General features: G+C 46.3%; 1 protein-coding gene across 1 annotated transcript in view; it reads right to left on the bottom strand.

Annotated features, from left to right (window-relative positions):
- LOC136440038 (cytochrome P450 2J4-like) overlaps positions 1 to 15919 on the bottom strand; it is a 44537-nt gene that overhangs the window by 1565 nt on the left and 27053 nt on the right. The window contains exons 2-8 of the mRNA XM_066435803.1: positions 3297 to 3501; positions 2902 to 2979; positions 2640 to 2757; positions 1883 to 2241; positions 1397 to 1663; positions 890 to 1056; positions 95 to 252 (exon numbers count right to left, since the gene is read on the bottom strand). Coding sequence (XP_066291900.1) covers positions 95 to 252; positions 890 to 1056; positions 1397 to 1663; positions 1883 to 2241; positions 2640 to 2757; positions 2902 to 2979; positions 3297 to 3461 — 1312 coding nt within the window. The 5' untranslated portion in view covers positions 3462 to 3501. The remainder of the gene's footprint in view (positions 1 to 94; positions 253 to 889; positions 1057 to 1396; positions 1664 to 1882; positions 2242 to 2639; positions 2758 to 2901; positions 2980 to 3296; positions 3502 to 15919) is intronic.

The following is a 15919-nucleotide window of genomic DNA, read 5'->3' as shown; positions in this document are numbered from 1 at the left end:
TCAGGTGCAAAAATTAGACAAGCAGTCAATTTCGCAAATGTTAAGCAAAGGTACCTTCATATAACTAAAGTATACGATTATTGACTGAACGAACCTGCAGAAAAAGGCATGACGTGGTCGTTTTTCTTGTACTGTCCCTTCTCGTCCAGGAAGCGGGCGGGGTCGAACTTGTCGTGTTGAGGAAACAGCTTCTCGTCGTGATGGACGGACCAGATGCTGGGGATGACGATAGTCTGCTTGGGGATGTGGTACCTGGAACAACCAAACAGGCTTCTGTGAGGTCAAGAAACACTAGAGAAGTTTTTTTTATAGCTTGATAGGCCCATAAATCTACTCTAGCAGGACACTTGACTGCTGTCCATCACTAAGAATATATCATTCTTAATGAGTTTAGACAAACCATTGATTATCAACCATATCTGCTCATACAGTTTTACCATTGCAAAGAAGCAAGGAGAAGTCGAATACATGTAGTTTATAATTCCTGTAGTGATTTGACAATGTATAGATGTACAGTATCTGTATACTGTTCTTTTGTTGTGACCAGTGGGTATATGTGTACAATAAAGGTCTCCATTCATTAACTAATATTCATCAGGAACTGATAAATTACACCGACTTGAGGTACACCGTAGACTACATGATCTAGGTGAATAATGAGGGACAGAGATGTGAAGGGAGCCATCACGAGTCGAGACTGGAAACGATCGGCATTAGTAACGTCCTTCCAGTATTGTAAAAGTGAACGTGATAGCCGCAAAGTAAAATTATTGGTAGTGTTATTCTATTTTTTTTCTGTCACATCAGAGAATATCAGGTTTGAATTTGATGAGCATACTCAATCCTCTACCTAAACATTCTGGTCAACCTATTCAGTCTAACATCCTACCCGTTCAGGGTGGTGTCCTCGGATGTGGTGTGAGGCACGTTCAGGGGAACGATGGTCGCGAATCTGGAGACCTCCGTCAGGACTGCTTGTGTGTAGGGCAGTTGGTCACGGTGAGCCATGGACGGGGGCTGCCCCCGTCCCAGCACGGTGTCTATCTCCTGCTGTACCTGTGGTTAGAGACAGGACGTCAGGGTCTGTACACGTACCTGTACAAGGTTCTGTGGTTGGGGCAAGACTGTTGGACACATACCCATTCTGCCATTGCCAGTGCAAACAAAGTGACAGAAAATTACCTGTACATAAATAACCGATCCTGATCATGCAGAAGGACTTTATGAATATTAGATATAACTGACGTGATAACAAAAAAGCTCAAGTGCTGTCTAGAAATGATCACAGCGTTTTGATAATTCCAGTACAACATCGTCGATTGGATCGATATTACAGGATTTGTGACCTTTCATCAATGTGTTGGGTGAAGGCACAATATTAGATGTTTCTACGTACCTTTCGCTGAATATCCGGGTACAATATCATCAACAGGCTTGCCCATCGCAGGGTGGTGGTCGTAGTTTCGGTGCCCGCTATGAATAAGTCAAGCACTGTCGTAACCAGCTGATCATCGGTGAAGGTACTGTCACTCTGGTCCTGGGCCCTCATCTCTAACAGATACGAGTCGATGAAGTCACGGATGTCGTTCGGATCGAAGGTCCGCTTATGCTCCTCGATCTCCGCTCGGGCAAAGTTGATAGGGCGCTGTGATATCTCAATCACCTGGAAAAACGAAGGACTTGAATTCCAGCAGATTTTTGGCTTCTCCTACTAATGACACATGATCAATAATGTCCCTTCGGGTGGAAAATTGGTGTGATGTAAATAGCCTCTACCTTCAACGTATGGACACTATACCAACAATCCTACTCCAAATCCATTTTGATGGCTTGGTAATGTTGTGTAATGACCCTAAAAATACACTTTGTGGATTTGTCTTACTTTGCTTCCACTGTCCAGAACACAGGCCAGGAAAGGCAGGATGTTCTCAGGCATGGCTAGAAAGTTGGTTCCTGCAATGTCGTCAAAGTCCTGCATGAGCTGTAGGAACTCGGGGTTGTCGTACTCGAAGCGATGTGCGAAGACCAAGGAGCTGATGATGTTGGTAGTTGCCTTCTGCAGCAGCCTGGTGATGTCGAACGGTTTGTCGCCCATGTCTCGGATCACCTCGAGCAAGGCGGCGGACTCCTCCGACAGTTGGACCTCTAGACTTCGCTTCCCGAAGCCGAAACTCCTCAGAGTTGTTAAGGCAAACTTTCGCTGCTCTTTCCAGAGTGGACCGGAAGGGACCATAACGATGCCTGTAATCGAAAAAAAAAAAACATTCGCGAGAGAAAAGACAGGACAACTCCTTGCACGAAAGACTTAGACAGGCTGGACGATTTGACAGACTTTCAGGAATGTGTGCAATAGTTCTGTTCTAAATTTTATTTTGGCCGCGAGAGCCTTAATTAGCGCTTTAAATCTTGACTGAAAAATTCAGACGGCTCGGCTGGACTATATTCGACATCTGAAACTAGATTCAGCCTGTTGTATCCAGATCCACCGATAAGCCCTACAAGCTGTGCACCCAATAGTCATGACGTATACTTTTACTAGTTAACGGGCACGGTAGATCTCTTAACCACACGCCATCAAATGGTGACTCCGTGCACAAGAAAATCGCATACCTCCCAGGTTTCAGAATCAACAGACGCACCTTTTTTCTTGGTTATCTTGTTCAAGACCGCTAGGTGGATGGGTCTGCTGGAGAACACCTCGGACTGCTTCACCAGGGCTTGTCGGATGGTGTCATAGCCGCCAAGCACCACTGCATCCTGAAGCCAAGCAGTGTATCACGGCACGTATTTGAAACACTAAACACTAAACACCGGCGCCGCAAAGGAGGCTAGCACAATGTACGGTCAAACAATTTCTAACCTTAGGGCTTTTATTTGGTGTGACTTAAATTTCATACTAACCAGCATTCCCATACGGAAGTAGGTAACGTCCCCATATTTCTTCTGCCATTCCATGAAGTCCAGGTGGAGATTCTTGCTCTGCGGAAAAACGAAAATTCAAGGAAGTCATGGGTCAGTTTTCTGTAACGTTTTCTGTAATGTTGACTTTGCTAGAACCAATGTTTCACAGTCACTACAATAAGTACTTAAATGACGTTTCTGAGAGGAATTCGAAGGTACATGTCCTTTTTTTGTCGTATTGCCATGCGGTTTAAGTGTTGGTATGAGTTCCCGGTGTTGTTCACATAGATACATCTATGATTATGCTTCCATGTTTTCTGATTGTTTTCATGTTTTATCAGCTGTTTGAAATAGCTATCAGAGTTTGGAAAGCATAAAGTACGTCTGATGTTTACCCAGGCGAGACTTGGCAGGCTCCCAACGACGGGCCAGGTCCACGGCCCCGGCGGGAGGTTCTTGGGGCGTCTGGAGTAGTAGTACGTGACGAGTAGGAGCAACAGGAGCACCAAGGTGACACGGATGTCCAACAGGTCCAACACCTGGACAGCTGCAGACATCATTCTTCTGTCTGTCCGCTCCCCCACAGCTCTCAATATGTGTCTGAAACGAAGGTGGCCTGTAGTTCAATTTATTATGGGAAAGGGGAAGACTTAATTGTATTCGTAAGTGACACTACAGTCGCACAGACGTTCACTGAATCTATTTCTAGTGTCACTGTGAGGTAACCTCAGCCCCCCCCCCTCCCCAAGTGGGTGGCAGTGCAAACAGTTACGCTCTGAGTTACGCCTAAACCTGAATGAATGTGAATACAATCTTTCGACTTCAAATGAAGTGTCCACGTCGGGTCCTTGGTTACAGTGCCTTGGTGGTTGAAGGTCTGCCTCTGCAGGTCGGCTAAATATATATAGTATATATAGCCTTTTTTTAAACCCATATCAACAAACGGGATTAAGGCTATAGCATTCTGGCTCGCATTGGCCGTAGATTTTCCGTCCCACCAGATGCCAACTAGGTACACGTATGGAGCGAATACGCTCCATGGTACACGTACCTGCACCGTGCCACGTACGTATTGTCACAATAAGGTCTAGAGCAGGATTTGGACTCAACTCTGTCACAACTTAACTAAGTTAGCGGGGGGTTTATACCCAGACCGCTCACTACTTAACTAAGCTTTCTCACCACAAACCAAGGCCACAAGGTCAAGGGTTCCGTTGAAGCTCTGTTTATTCGCTTGAAAGGCAACCACACACAATGATAACTAGTACATGGATACAACAATAAACCTAGATCACACTTTTGGCGGGAGCGGGACTTTACCCGCGGGACGTGGGGTTTTTCCCCGAGATCACAATTTAGAACACAACGCTCAGTACCGTTCAATACAATCAGATCCAATACAATCCAACAGCTAAACTTGATCACAAAATGGGAACTTACCAACGACAGTAGCTTGAGACGACTAGTTACCGGGACGGTAACGTACAACAACGACTAAACAACTAATATCCGAAGTTACGCTAACTGTTACTCATTAGCACCGCGTGGAGAGAGACCCCTGGCTGTAGACCCAAGACCCTCAGACCTCTGCTGGACTCCCCGACTCTCGACTCTTCGACTTTGCCTGGAGTTCTGACAGATATAGCAACTAGTAATTTACCATGGCGCGTGTTTTGGCGCTCTATTGGTCCGAAAGTTGCAAAGGTTGAGGGCGCAGGGTCATTGGTCAGGGAGACTATCTCTCACGTGGCTCTGTGACGTATGGCCAGTGACCAGTCGGTGACGTGCTGACAGTGACGTCATCGTCAAAGCAAAAGGGGACAAATCGTTACTGTTACAACCATCCCCGCCCAAAAGAGAAAAATGCGTCCCCGCATTTAAAAAACAGAGTACCATCACAACAACGAAACTTAGAATTTAAACAAAGAAGTCTAACGGTACCAAAGTTAAGGGTCAGTGTAAAAAAAAAATTAAACAGATGCACCACTTTAGTACTTAACCGTTACAAAGGAAGAAAAAAAAAAAAAATTATTTAAACAGTGGTTTTTTGCACCACCGGTGTGCTAGTTCACTACTTAATGTTACAAGGTAAGAAGAAATACTTAAACAGTGGTTTCGCTCACCACCGGCGTACTAGTTCACTACTGAACAGTTTCAAAGTAAGAAGAAATACTTAAACAGTGAACACAAAGGTCCCATAGGGTACAAAGAAAACACCGGGTCGTGACATGGCACTGTCAGCTAACGAAAATACACAGAACAAAACAGTACATACGAGGACATAGTCTCAAATGAGAACTACGGTTACGTTCATCATGGTTGTAGCACGGATTAGTTGGGAAATACAGAATTACAACATCTTCAAACATAGTTTTGAAAATAGTCCCTTACAAAACATCAATCAGCTAAAATCCTAACAGGTGCATGTGTAGCATTTGATGGTGACAATTCCGAGCGCGCTGACTGCAAGGACTGGTCGGTTTTTAAAACCAGTCGAAGGGACCACAGGTAGGTAGGGGAAACTGAAAGGCGGCCGACAACCCGAACCACAGACTAAACGAGGTATCTCCCAGATGGGACCGGGTCCTCTGAACGTCGTCACGAGTAAAGTTTGACTACGACGCCGTATCTCACGGTCTTTTACTCTCATGTGTTTCCTCTCATGTGCTATTTACAAGGGTACATAGAAATTACAGTGCGCATAAAAAACAGAGGTGGGTATCCCCACAGTTTCGTTTCTGGGGACCTGGACCCCGGAGGAACCTCTCTGCCAAAAACCTACAAGACAAACGCGTGGACTCTCAGCCAGCCCGCACCACGGAGGTAGCGAACCCCGGTAAACCCGTATGCCTAACCGCCGCCGAACCTTCCCCTGGTGAGGAGGGGGTGCTTTGTCCCGCCTGCCAGCGGAAGTCACGTCCACCTTACCCAGGTCACGTGTTGTCAGCACGGGTGGTGGCTGAGTTTGTAGATGGTATGGGAGGCGGGATCGCAAGGTTGCGCCTGGCCTAGGTCGTCCCCCACTGGTGGGGGGATCTTACCCGTCATGGGCCACAACCTGGCCCCGCCCGGAGAAGTCTGACGTGCGTGGTTCGGCGACCTTGGCACGTACGTTGACTGTTCTCCCTTGATGTTGGACACATGAACCTGGGTTTCGGTGGGAAGCGACATACGCTAAACAGGCGGTCGGTGGCCCCGTGCTCCTCGGGTAGGAGAGCAGCGCGTTGGAAGGCAGGGACTAAAGGTAAACAGAAAGGGTGCGTACTGCTAGAGCCACCACCTAAATTTGGTTTGTATAACACGACGCAAACCACCGCCAAAAAAAACTATACGGTTTGTATAACACGACGCAAACCACCGCCAAAAAGGACGACATTTTCAGTCGCCGGGCTTGGATTATAAGGGCGCAAACCGACGCCCGTAGGAGGACGACACGCAGGTCGCCGGGATTCGATTATAATGGCGGAAACCGACGCCAATACTACTAAAGGGGTGACACTTTTCAGTCACCGGGTCCCGTATTGAAGGGCGCGGAACCAACGCCGAAACTTTATCGAGAGGGCGAATATCGGAGTCGGTCAGACCAGGGACACCAAGGTCAGCCCCGATCCGAGCGCCGGGCCTCCAGTCTGCCCTATACCTGGATGTAAGAAACAGTTTGCACGCCTGAACTGGTCACCCTCGCATATCAACACATACACAATAACACACTACATAAAACAACCCTACAAAATCTAAAAAAAAAAAAAAAAAAAAAACCAAACAAAACAAGTTACATAGGCTCTCAATGTCTTTCAGTGTTCATAGGATTGTCCATGGGTACGTCCCCAGCTTAACGGCTTCGGATGGCGCGTGGCCGTGGTGATAGAGCTTAAGTCCGATCAATCACCACGGTGACAAATGCATTCTCGGTTGTCGACGGAACGCACGTGACGGCGTTACCTTAGTCCGAACGGCCGTCTTGGCGCCATTAACGCGACAGGTGTGGTGTTTCACCGGTGGACGGGAACGACAGCACTTCACCGGGGATGACGCAGGACTTCACGGTCGTCGACGCTAGGCACGTGACGGCGTTACCTTAGTCCGAACGGCCGTCACGGCGACGTTAACGCGACAGGTGTGATGTTTTACCAGTGGACGGGAACGACAGCACTTCACAGGGAATGACGCAGGAATTCACGGTCGTCGACGCTAGGCACGTGACGGCGTTACCTTAGTCCGAACGGCCGTCACGGCGACGTTAACGCGACAGGTGTGATGTTTTACCAGTGGACGGGAACGACAGCACTTCACAGGGGATGACGCAGGAATTCACGGTCGACGACGGTAGGCACGTGACGGCGTTACCTTAGTCCGAACGAACGCCACGGCGACTACGTACAGATGGGCAGTTCCACTGGTACCCGGCAGGGCAGCAGTTTACAGTTGCGCGGGGGTATCAGCTGGTTGGCGAACCTGGCGGACAGGGCGTGTGATGCGATAGTACAGGAGCCGATGACGTCACTGACCGGGCAGGAACTGTTGTCTCAGCCTCGGTGTCAGGAAATGAGGTCATCGGTGAACCAGGCCCTGCGGCGCACCAGACCCGCCAGGTCTGATCGTCTCTGCTGCCGGGTCAGGAACGGCCGTCAGCGTCAGGGTTTGGTCTCTCTTGTCGGGGACTGTTGTCGTCGATGGCCGGACGGGAAGTGCCGTCAACACTGGATTCGTCCCGTCAGACTTTTCCACCGTCGGTTCCGGCTCCGGCTAATAATCTGAAACAGAAATAAAATTGGGGGTGTTCCCCTGGTTTTGCCCATCCCTGGGTGGCTGGGGGTGCGTCCAGGCGATGTGGGGGACGTCGTCGACGCCTCCGACGCTGGCCGTCACCGACGGCAGAAACCGGATCCCATATCTGTGAATTAATGGTTATGGTATTGTCGAGGTGGGCGATCTTCTTCTCTCGGTCTCTTGGTCGTCCTGGATGTTGTAGACGTAATCGCGCTGACACGCTGTACTATCGTAAACGGGCCAATATACTTACGGGCGAGTCCTTTGCCCAGGGACTGATTTACAATAGTACCTTATCCCCAATTCGGTGGGGTTTACCATAGATTTTCATGTCGTTAAGTCCTCATGGACGGCACTGAGCTTGGTGTGTGTTCGACAGTACACAAACTTGTAAACGGAAAATTTCTGAGAGATCTTTACTGAGTTGTGTCACATATTTAGGAATGTCAACCCGAGGCGTCGGGACAGCTACAATTTACTCCAAGGCTGTGTCTCACTGTCAGGGTCGGGTATCATTTTTGTGGTAAAAACCAAAAAATAAATATGAGGTCACTCGGGCAGGGAGGCTTCGGGCACATGACCAGGAGTCACCAAGCAGATGTGCGGGGTGTTGCATGAGAGTTGACTGGGGAGAGAAAACAATAGACAAGGCTGGGAACAGACAAGAGGAATGTGATGGAAAACACTAATTTAGGCATGTCAGGAAGGGGTGACAGGGAGCGGCCACGGGGGTTACTCAGTGACTGGCAGGTCCGGAGAAAGTGTGGAGCTGAGGGAAAGATCGCGCCTGACTGGCGGCCAAAGGTCGTAAGAGGGCGATTAGAAACGCTGGACACCGTAACATAGATCGGAAGCGGCAAGGAGAGCAAAGGGATCCTTCGGGAGCAAGGGTGGACGGGTAGAGTAAAACTAATAGAAAGGATGACAGGAGATAAGATGGATGGGGCTGAGAGCCCGAGACGGGATTAGTTTCGCGGACAGAATTACAGAACTGGGCCCGGCCAACACAGGTGTTCCTTACAGCAGTGATTGTGGAGCGTGGGAAAGCTACAAAATATCCCCGAATACTGAGAAGGTTCAATAAAACTTAACACAGCGTCCATTTACTTGTGTTGCACAAGCCGGAACGAAAGACATTTTACTGCCACTGTACGGGTGAAAAGCAAAATCTCAACACAAGAAACCCGCAATTTACTGGCGGAAGGAACAGGGAACGAAAAACACAACGTCTAAAAACGGACAACTGTTCACACACACCCAGGTAAAACCGCAAGAAATTATACACAAAGTTGACCAACGTTACGAACGAAAGCTGAAGTTGCGATCGCTAGAGTCTGCCGTTCGCACCGAAACGGAATAGTCAACGAAATAAACGAACTTCTACCAAATTTAAAGAACGGATACAACCTTCATTGTTACAAAAGAACACGCGACAAACTTACTTGACGGCCCAAAACTAAGACCCGCTAAAGAAAACTTACTTCAAAACTCGAGAATCAGCGGCCAAAAAAGATACACGCAAATCAGACAAATTTTCCCGGACCACAACAAAAAATCTCAACCCCGAGAACCCACCACGAACTCTCACAAACCTTTAAAAGTTACGGGCGGAGCCGAAAACGAACAGTACTACCTTACCATGATAACGCTGCGGGCGAAAATGCCAAAAATCAACCGCTAGAAAACACAATTTCTACGGAGACGGATCGAGGACGAACAGCGCGACCTTATCATAATAACTCAACAGACGGAAACTAATACTCAAACAGGGAGGAACTGGGAACGTAACCACGACACACGACATGACGAAACTTAAGAAACACGAACGAACCATGATAACTCTACAGAAGGAAAGTTAAAACTCAAACAGGGAGGGACTGGGAACGTAACTGTTACGCGCCGATTTGAGGCACAAGACATGGTCACGTAAAAACTCAATAGTCCTCGAACGAAAGGCCAAATCATGCATATAAATGTGTCCTTGTAATGTCAAGACGTTCCTCAAGCCCCTGCAATAAAGCGGGGTATCTAAACTTCTCCAAGAAGCAAGATTTCTCGAGTTAAAGATGACCCATTTTCCAAGGTTTTCCCTATGGTTTAAGTATTACACTCCGGACCAAGAACGCACCATATGGGGGTTTCGCCGCATGTGGTTTGAGGGCGACACTCCACTGTTTCCGGGTCACACTCAGCGTGACGCAGAATACTGGCAAGACAAAGCAAAAGAAATGTTTCGTGTTGATTCTGATGACAGTTGACTGTGTTCGGGCGGGAAGCGCGCAAGGAGGCGGCCCAGTACACGTTTTAAAGTAACGATGGCATTGTATATATTAACTTCTGGCACATGCACTTTCTAGTTATACTGTTAAAACTTTTGGCTTTTATACCCTCCGAATTATAACTTTAAACCGTTCCGTTGACAACGTTAAGATTGCATTATCAAACGGGTTATACCCGCCTACTTAAGACAGGTTTGATACTGTTCTTTAGCAAAACTTCGTAAGTGTTCTATAACATACTTAAAATACTTTTCCGTTTCACGTCTGTACCTATATGGGTGTACACACGCCCTTTAGAAGGCAAGGTTGAAATTGGGTCAATGGAATGACCCAATTCTAAAAGGAAAACTTTCCGTCCTACGTCCGTGCCTACATTGTTGTACACACGACCTTGAGAAAGCAAGATTGAAATTGGGTCGATGGAATGACCCAATTCTAAAATGAAAACTTTATGTTTGACTCTCGTGCCTATATGGGTGTACACACGCCCTTGAGAATGAAGGTTGAAAATTGGGTCAATGAAATGACCCAATTCTAAAAGGAAACTTTTCCGTCCTACGTCCGTGCCTATATGGGTGTACACACGCCCTTGAGAAAGCAAGGTTGAAATCGGGTCAATGGAATGACCCAATTCTAAAATGAAAACTATTCCGTCCTACGTCCGTGCCTACATGGGTGTACACACGCCCTTGGGAAAGCAAGGTTGAAATTGGGTCAATGGAATGACCCAATTCTAAAAGGAAAACTTTCCGTCCTACGTCCGTGCCTACATTGTTTTACACACGACCTTGAGAAAGCAAGGTTGAAATTGGGTCAATGGAAATTCTAAAAAGAAAACTTTCCGCCCTACGTCCGTGCCTACATTGTTGTACACACGACCTTGAGAAAGCAAGGTTAAAATTGGGTCGATGGAATGACCCAATTCTAAAATGAAAACTTTACGTTTGACGCTCGTGCCTATATAGGTGTACACTCGCCCTTGAGAATGCAAGGTTGAAAATTGGGTCAATGAAATGACCCAATTCTAAAAAGAAAACTTTCCGTCCTACGCCCGTGTCTACATGGGTGTAACGTTACACACGCCCTTGAGAAGGCGAGGTTGACATTGGGTCAATGGAATGACCCAATTCTAAAATGAAACTTTTCCGTCCTACGTCCGTGCCTATATGGTTGTACACACGCCCTTGAGAAAGCAAGGTTGAAATTGGGTCAATGGAATGACCCAATTCTAACATGAAAACTATTCTGTTTGACGTCCGTGCCTATATGGGTTATACACGCCCTTGACAAAGCAAGGTTGAAAATTGGGTTAATGAAATGACCCAATTCTAAAAGGAAAACTTTCCGTCCTACGTCCGTGCCTACATGGGTGTAACGTTACACACGTCCTTGAGAAGGTGAGGTTGACATTGGGTCAATGGAATGACCCAATTCTAAAATGAAAACTTTTCCGTCCTACGTCCGTGCCTATATGGGTGTACACACGACCTTGAGAAGCCAAGGTTGAAATTGGGTCAATGGAATGACCCAATACTAAAATGAAAACTATTCTGTTTGACGTCCGTGCCTATATGGGTGTACACACGCCCTTGAGGAGCCAACGTTGACATTGGGTCAATGGAATGACCCAATTCTAAAATGAAAACTTTACGTTTGACGCTCGTGCCTATATAGGTGTACACTCGCCCTTGAGAATGCAAGGTTGAAAATTGGGTCAATGAAATGACCCAATTCTAAAAAGAAAACTTTCCGTCCTACGCCCGTGTCTACATGGGTATAACGTTACACACGCCCTTGAGAAGGCGAGGTTGACATTGGGTCAATGGAATGACCCAATTCTAAAATGAAACTTTTCCGTCCTACGTCCGTGCCTATATGGTTGTACACACGCCCTTGAGAAAGCAAGGTTGAAATTGGGTCAATGGAATGTCCCAATTCTAACATGAAAACTATTCTGTTTGACGTCCGTGCCTATATGGGTTATACACGCCCTTGACAAAGCAAGGTTGAAAATTGGGTTAATGAAATGACCCAATTCTAAAAGGAAAACTTTCCGTCCTACGTCCGTGCCTACATGGGTGTAACGTTACACACGTCCTTGAGAAGGCGAGGTTGACATTGGGTCAATGGAATGACCCAATTCTAAAATGAAAACTTTTCCGTCCTACGTCCGTGCCTATATGGGTGTACACACGACCTTGAGAAGCCAAGGTTGAAATTGGGTCAATGGAATGACCCAATACTAAAATGAAAACTATTCTGTTTGACGTCCGTGCCTATATGGGTGTACACACGCCCTTAAGGAGCCAACGTTGACATTGGGTCAATGGAATGACCCAATTCTATAATGAAAACTTTTCCGATTGACGCCCGTACCTATATGGGTGTACACACGCCCTTGAGAAAGCAAGGTTGAAAATTGGGTCAATGGAATGACCCAATTCTAAAAGGAAAACTTTTTTCGTCCTACGTCCGTGCCTACATGGGTGTAACGTTACACACGCCCTTGAGAAGGCGAGGTTGACATTGGGTCAATGGAATGACCCAATTCTAAAATGAAAACTTTTCCGTTTGACGTCCGTGCCTATATGGGTGTACAAACGACCTTGAGAAGCCAAGGTTGACATTGGGTCAATGGAACGACCCATTCTAAAAGGAAAACTATTCTGTTTGACGTCCCTACCTATATGAGTGTACACACGCCCTTGACAAAGCAAGGTTGAAAATTGGGTCAATGAAATGACCCAATTCTAAAAGGAAAACTTTCCGTCCTACGTCCGTGCCTTTATGGGGGTACACACGCCCTTGAGAAGGCGAGGTTGATATTGGGTCAATGGAATGACCCAATTCTAAAATGAAAACTTTTCCGTTTGACGTCCGTGCCTATATGGGTGTACAAACGACCTTGAGAAGCCAAGGTTGACATTGGGTCAATGGAATGACCCAATTCTAAAAGGAAAACTATTCTGTTTGACGTCCCTACCTATATGAGTGTACACACGCCCTTGACAAAGCAAGGTTGAAAATTGGGTCAATGAAATGACCCAATTCTAAAAGGAAAACTTTCCGTCCTACGTCCGTGCCTTTATGGGGGTACACACGCCCTTGAGAAGGCGAGGTTGATATTGGGTCAATGGAATGACCCAATTCTAAAAGGAAAACTTTCCGTCCTACGTCCGTGCCTACATTGTTGTACACACGACCTTGAGAAAGCAAGGTTGAAATTGGGTCGATGGATGACCCAATTCTAAAATGAAAACTTTTACGTTTGACGCTCATGCATATATGGGTGTACACACGCCCTTGACAAAGCAAGGTTGAAAATTGGGTCAATGAAATGACCCAATTCTAAAATGAAAACTTTCCGTCCAACGTCCGTGCCTACATGGGTGTAACGTTACACACGCCCTTGAGAAGGCGAGGTTGGCATTGGGTCAATGGAATGACCCAATTCTAAAATGAAAACTTTTCCGTTTGACGCCCGTACCTATATGGGTGTACACATGCCCTTGAGAAGCCAAGGTTGAAATTGGGTCAATGAAATGACCCAATTCTAAAATGATAACTTTTCCGTTTGACGTCCGTGCCTATTTGGGAGTACACACGGCCCTGAGAAGCCAAGGTTGAAATTGGGTCAATGGAATGACCCAATTCTAAAATGAAAACTTTTCCGTTTGACGTCCGTGCCTATATGGGTGTACACACCCGCTTGAGAAGGCGTGGTTGAAATTGGGTCAATAGAATGACCCAATTCTAAATGAAAACTTTTACTTTGACGCCCGTGCCTATATGGGTGTACACCCGCCCTTAAGCCGGCGTCAATATTCATGCGAGCGTCGGCCGAATTCGTAGATCGCCCAAAGCTCGCCGAATTTCAAAATCGCCCGAGCATATTTGGATCAATTTGATTTCTAAAAATCGACCGAAGCCCGCGTAATCGACAGAACGTCGACCGTCCTTCGACCGAAAATACCCATTTGGAGCTCGCCGACACGTCGGCCGAGCTTTATTCTTGATTTGTGACGGGGGTTTAAGATGGCAAGGTTTAATTGCGTCAATAGAACGAGGGCATTGTATATAATGTCCTAACACACTTTCTAGTTTACACTGTTTTCAGCTCTTATACCCTGAAAATCATAGCTAAGAGCGTTCCTTAAGAACGTTTAGAATTGCATTATTAAGCGGGTACTATCCGCTAACTTAAGACGGGAAACTCTTGTTTGGAAAAGTTTGTAAGTTCTATTCCATACGTGTGAGTTTTTATTGTTAGGATTTACGGTCGTACACTATAAGGACGGAATGTTTTTTGCACTCTTAGTGGCTTTTGTGTAATTTATACCCATATAACCTACTTTCCAAGCAGAGGTCATGGGGGAAGATTGACTTTTTTTATCATATGCCTCGTTGGTTATACACCCACTTAGGACGGACAATTCTTTTATGTCCGAACTGTTGCGATCCTTTGAAGCGGTTTCAACTTTGCACTCTTAAGGGATTGTTTATATACACTGGTCCAATTTCAACCGTGCATTCTAAAGGGCGTGTTCATACCCCTACAGGCACGGACGTAGGACGGAAAAGTTTTCATTTTAGAATTGGGTCATTACATTGACCCAATTTCAACCTTGCCTTCTCAAGGGCGTGTGTACACCAATATAAGCACGGACGTCAAACGGAAAGTCTTTTATTTAAGAATTGGGTCATTCGATGGACCCAATGTAACCTTGGCTTCTCAAGGGCGTGTGTACACCCATATAGGTACAGACGTCAAACGGAAAAGTCTTTGTTTATAGAATTGGGTCATTCCATTGACCCAATGTCAACCTTGCCTTCTCAAGGGCGTGTGTACACCCATATAGGTACAGACGTCAAACGGAAAAGTCTTTGTTTATAGAATTGGGTCATTCCATTGACCCAATGTCAACCTTGCCTTCTCAAGGGCGTGTGTACACCCATATAGGCACGGACGTCAAACTTAAAAGTACTTCATTTCAGAATTGGGTCATTCCATAGACCCATTTTCAACCTTGCCTTCTCAAGGGCGTGTGTACACCCATATAGGCACGGATGTAGGACGGAAAAGTTTTAATTTTAGAATTGGATCATTCCATTGACCTAATGTCAACCTTGGCTTCTGAAGGCCGTGTGTACACCCATATAGGCACGGACGTCAAACTTAAAAGTACTTCATTTTGGAATTGGGTCATTCTATTGACCCAATTTTAACCTTGCCCTCTCAAGGGCGTGTGTACACCAACTAAGGCACGGGCGTAGGACGGAAAAGTTTTCATTATAGAATTGGGTCGTTCCATTGACCCAATTTCAACCTTGCCTTTTCAAGGGCGTGTGTACACCCATATAGGTACGGACGTCAAACGGAAAAGTTTTCATTTTAGAATTGGGTCATTCCATTGACCCAATGTCAACCTTGGCTTCTCAAGGCCGTGTGTACACCCATATAGGTACGGACGTCAAACGGAAAAGTTTTGATTTTAGAATTGGGTCATTCCATAGACCCATTTTCAACCTTGCCTTCTGAAGGGCGTGTGTACACCCATATAGGCACGGACGTTAAACGGAAAAGTTTTCATTTTGGAATTGGTTCATTCAATAGACCCAATTTCAACTTTGGCTTCTCAATGTCGTGTATACACCCATATAGGCACAGACGTCAAACGGAATGTTTTCATTTTAGAATTGGGTCATTCCATTGACCCAATTTCAACCTTGGCTTCTCAAGGGCGTGTGTACACCAACATAGGCACGGGCGTAGGACGGAAAAGTTCTCATTATAGAATTGGGTCATTCCATTGACCAAATGTCAACCTTGCCTTTTCAAGACCGTGTGTACACCCATATAGGTACGGACGTCAAACGGAAAAGTTTTCATTTTAGAATTGGGTCATTCCATTGACCCAATGTCAACCTTGCCTTCTCAAGGGCGTGTGTACACTCATATAGGCACGAAC

Source organism: Branchiostoma lanceolatum, chromosome 8 (genome assembly GCF_035083965.1).
Source record: "Branchiostoma lanceolatum isolate klBraLanc5 chromosome 8, klBraLanc5.hap2, whole genome shotgun sequence".
Taxonomy (NCBI): Eukaryota; Metazoa; Chordata; class Leptocardii; order Amphioxiformes; family Branchiostomatidae; genus Branchiostoma; species Branchiostoma lanceolatum.
Note: the sequence above shows the minus strand (reverse complement) of the source record. Positions and strands in the feature narration are given on the sequence as shown.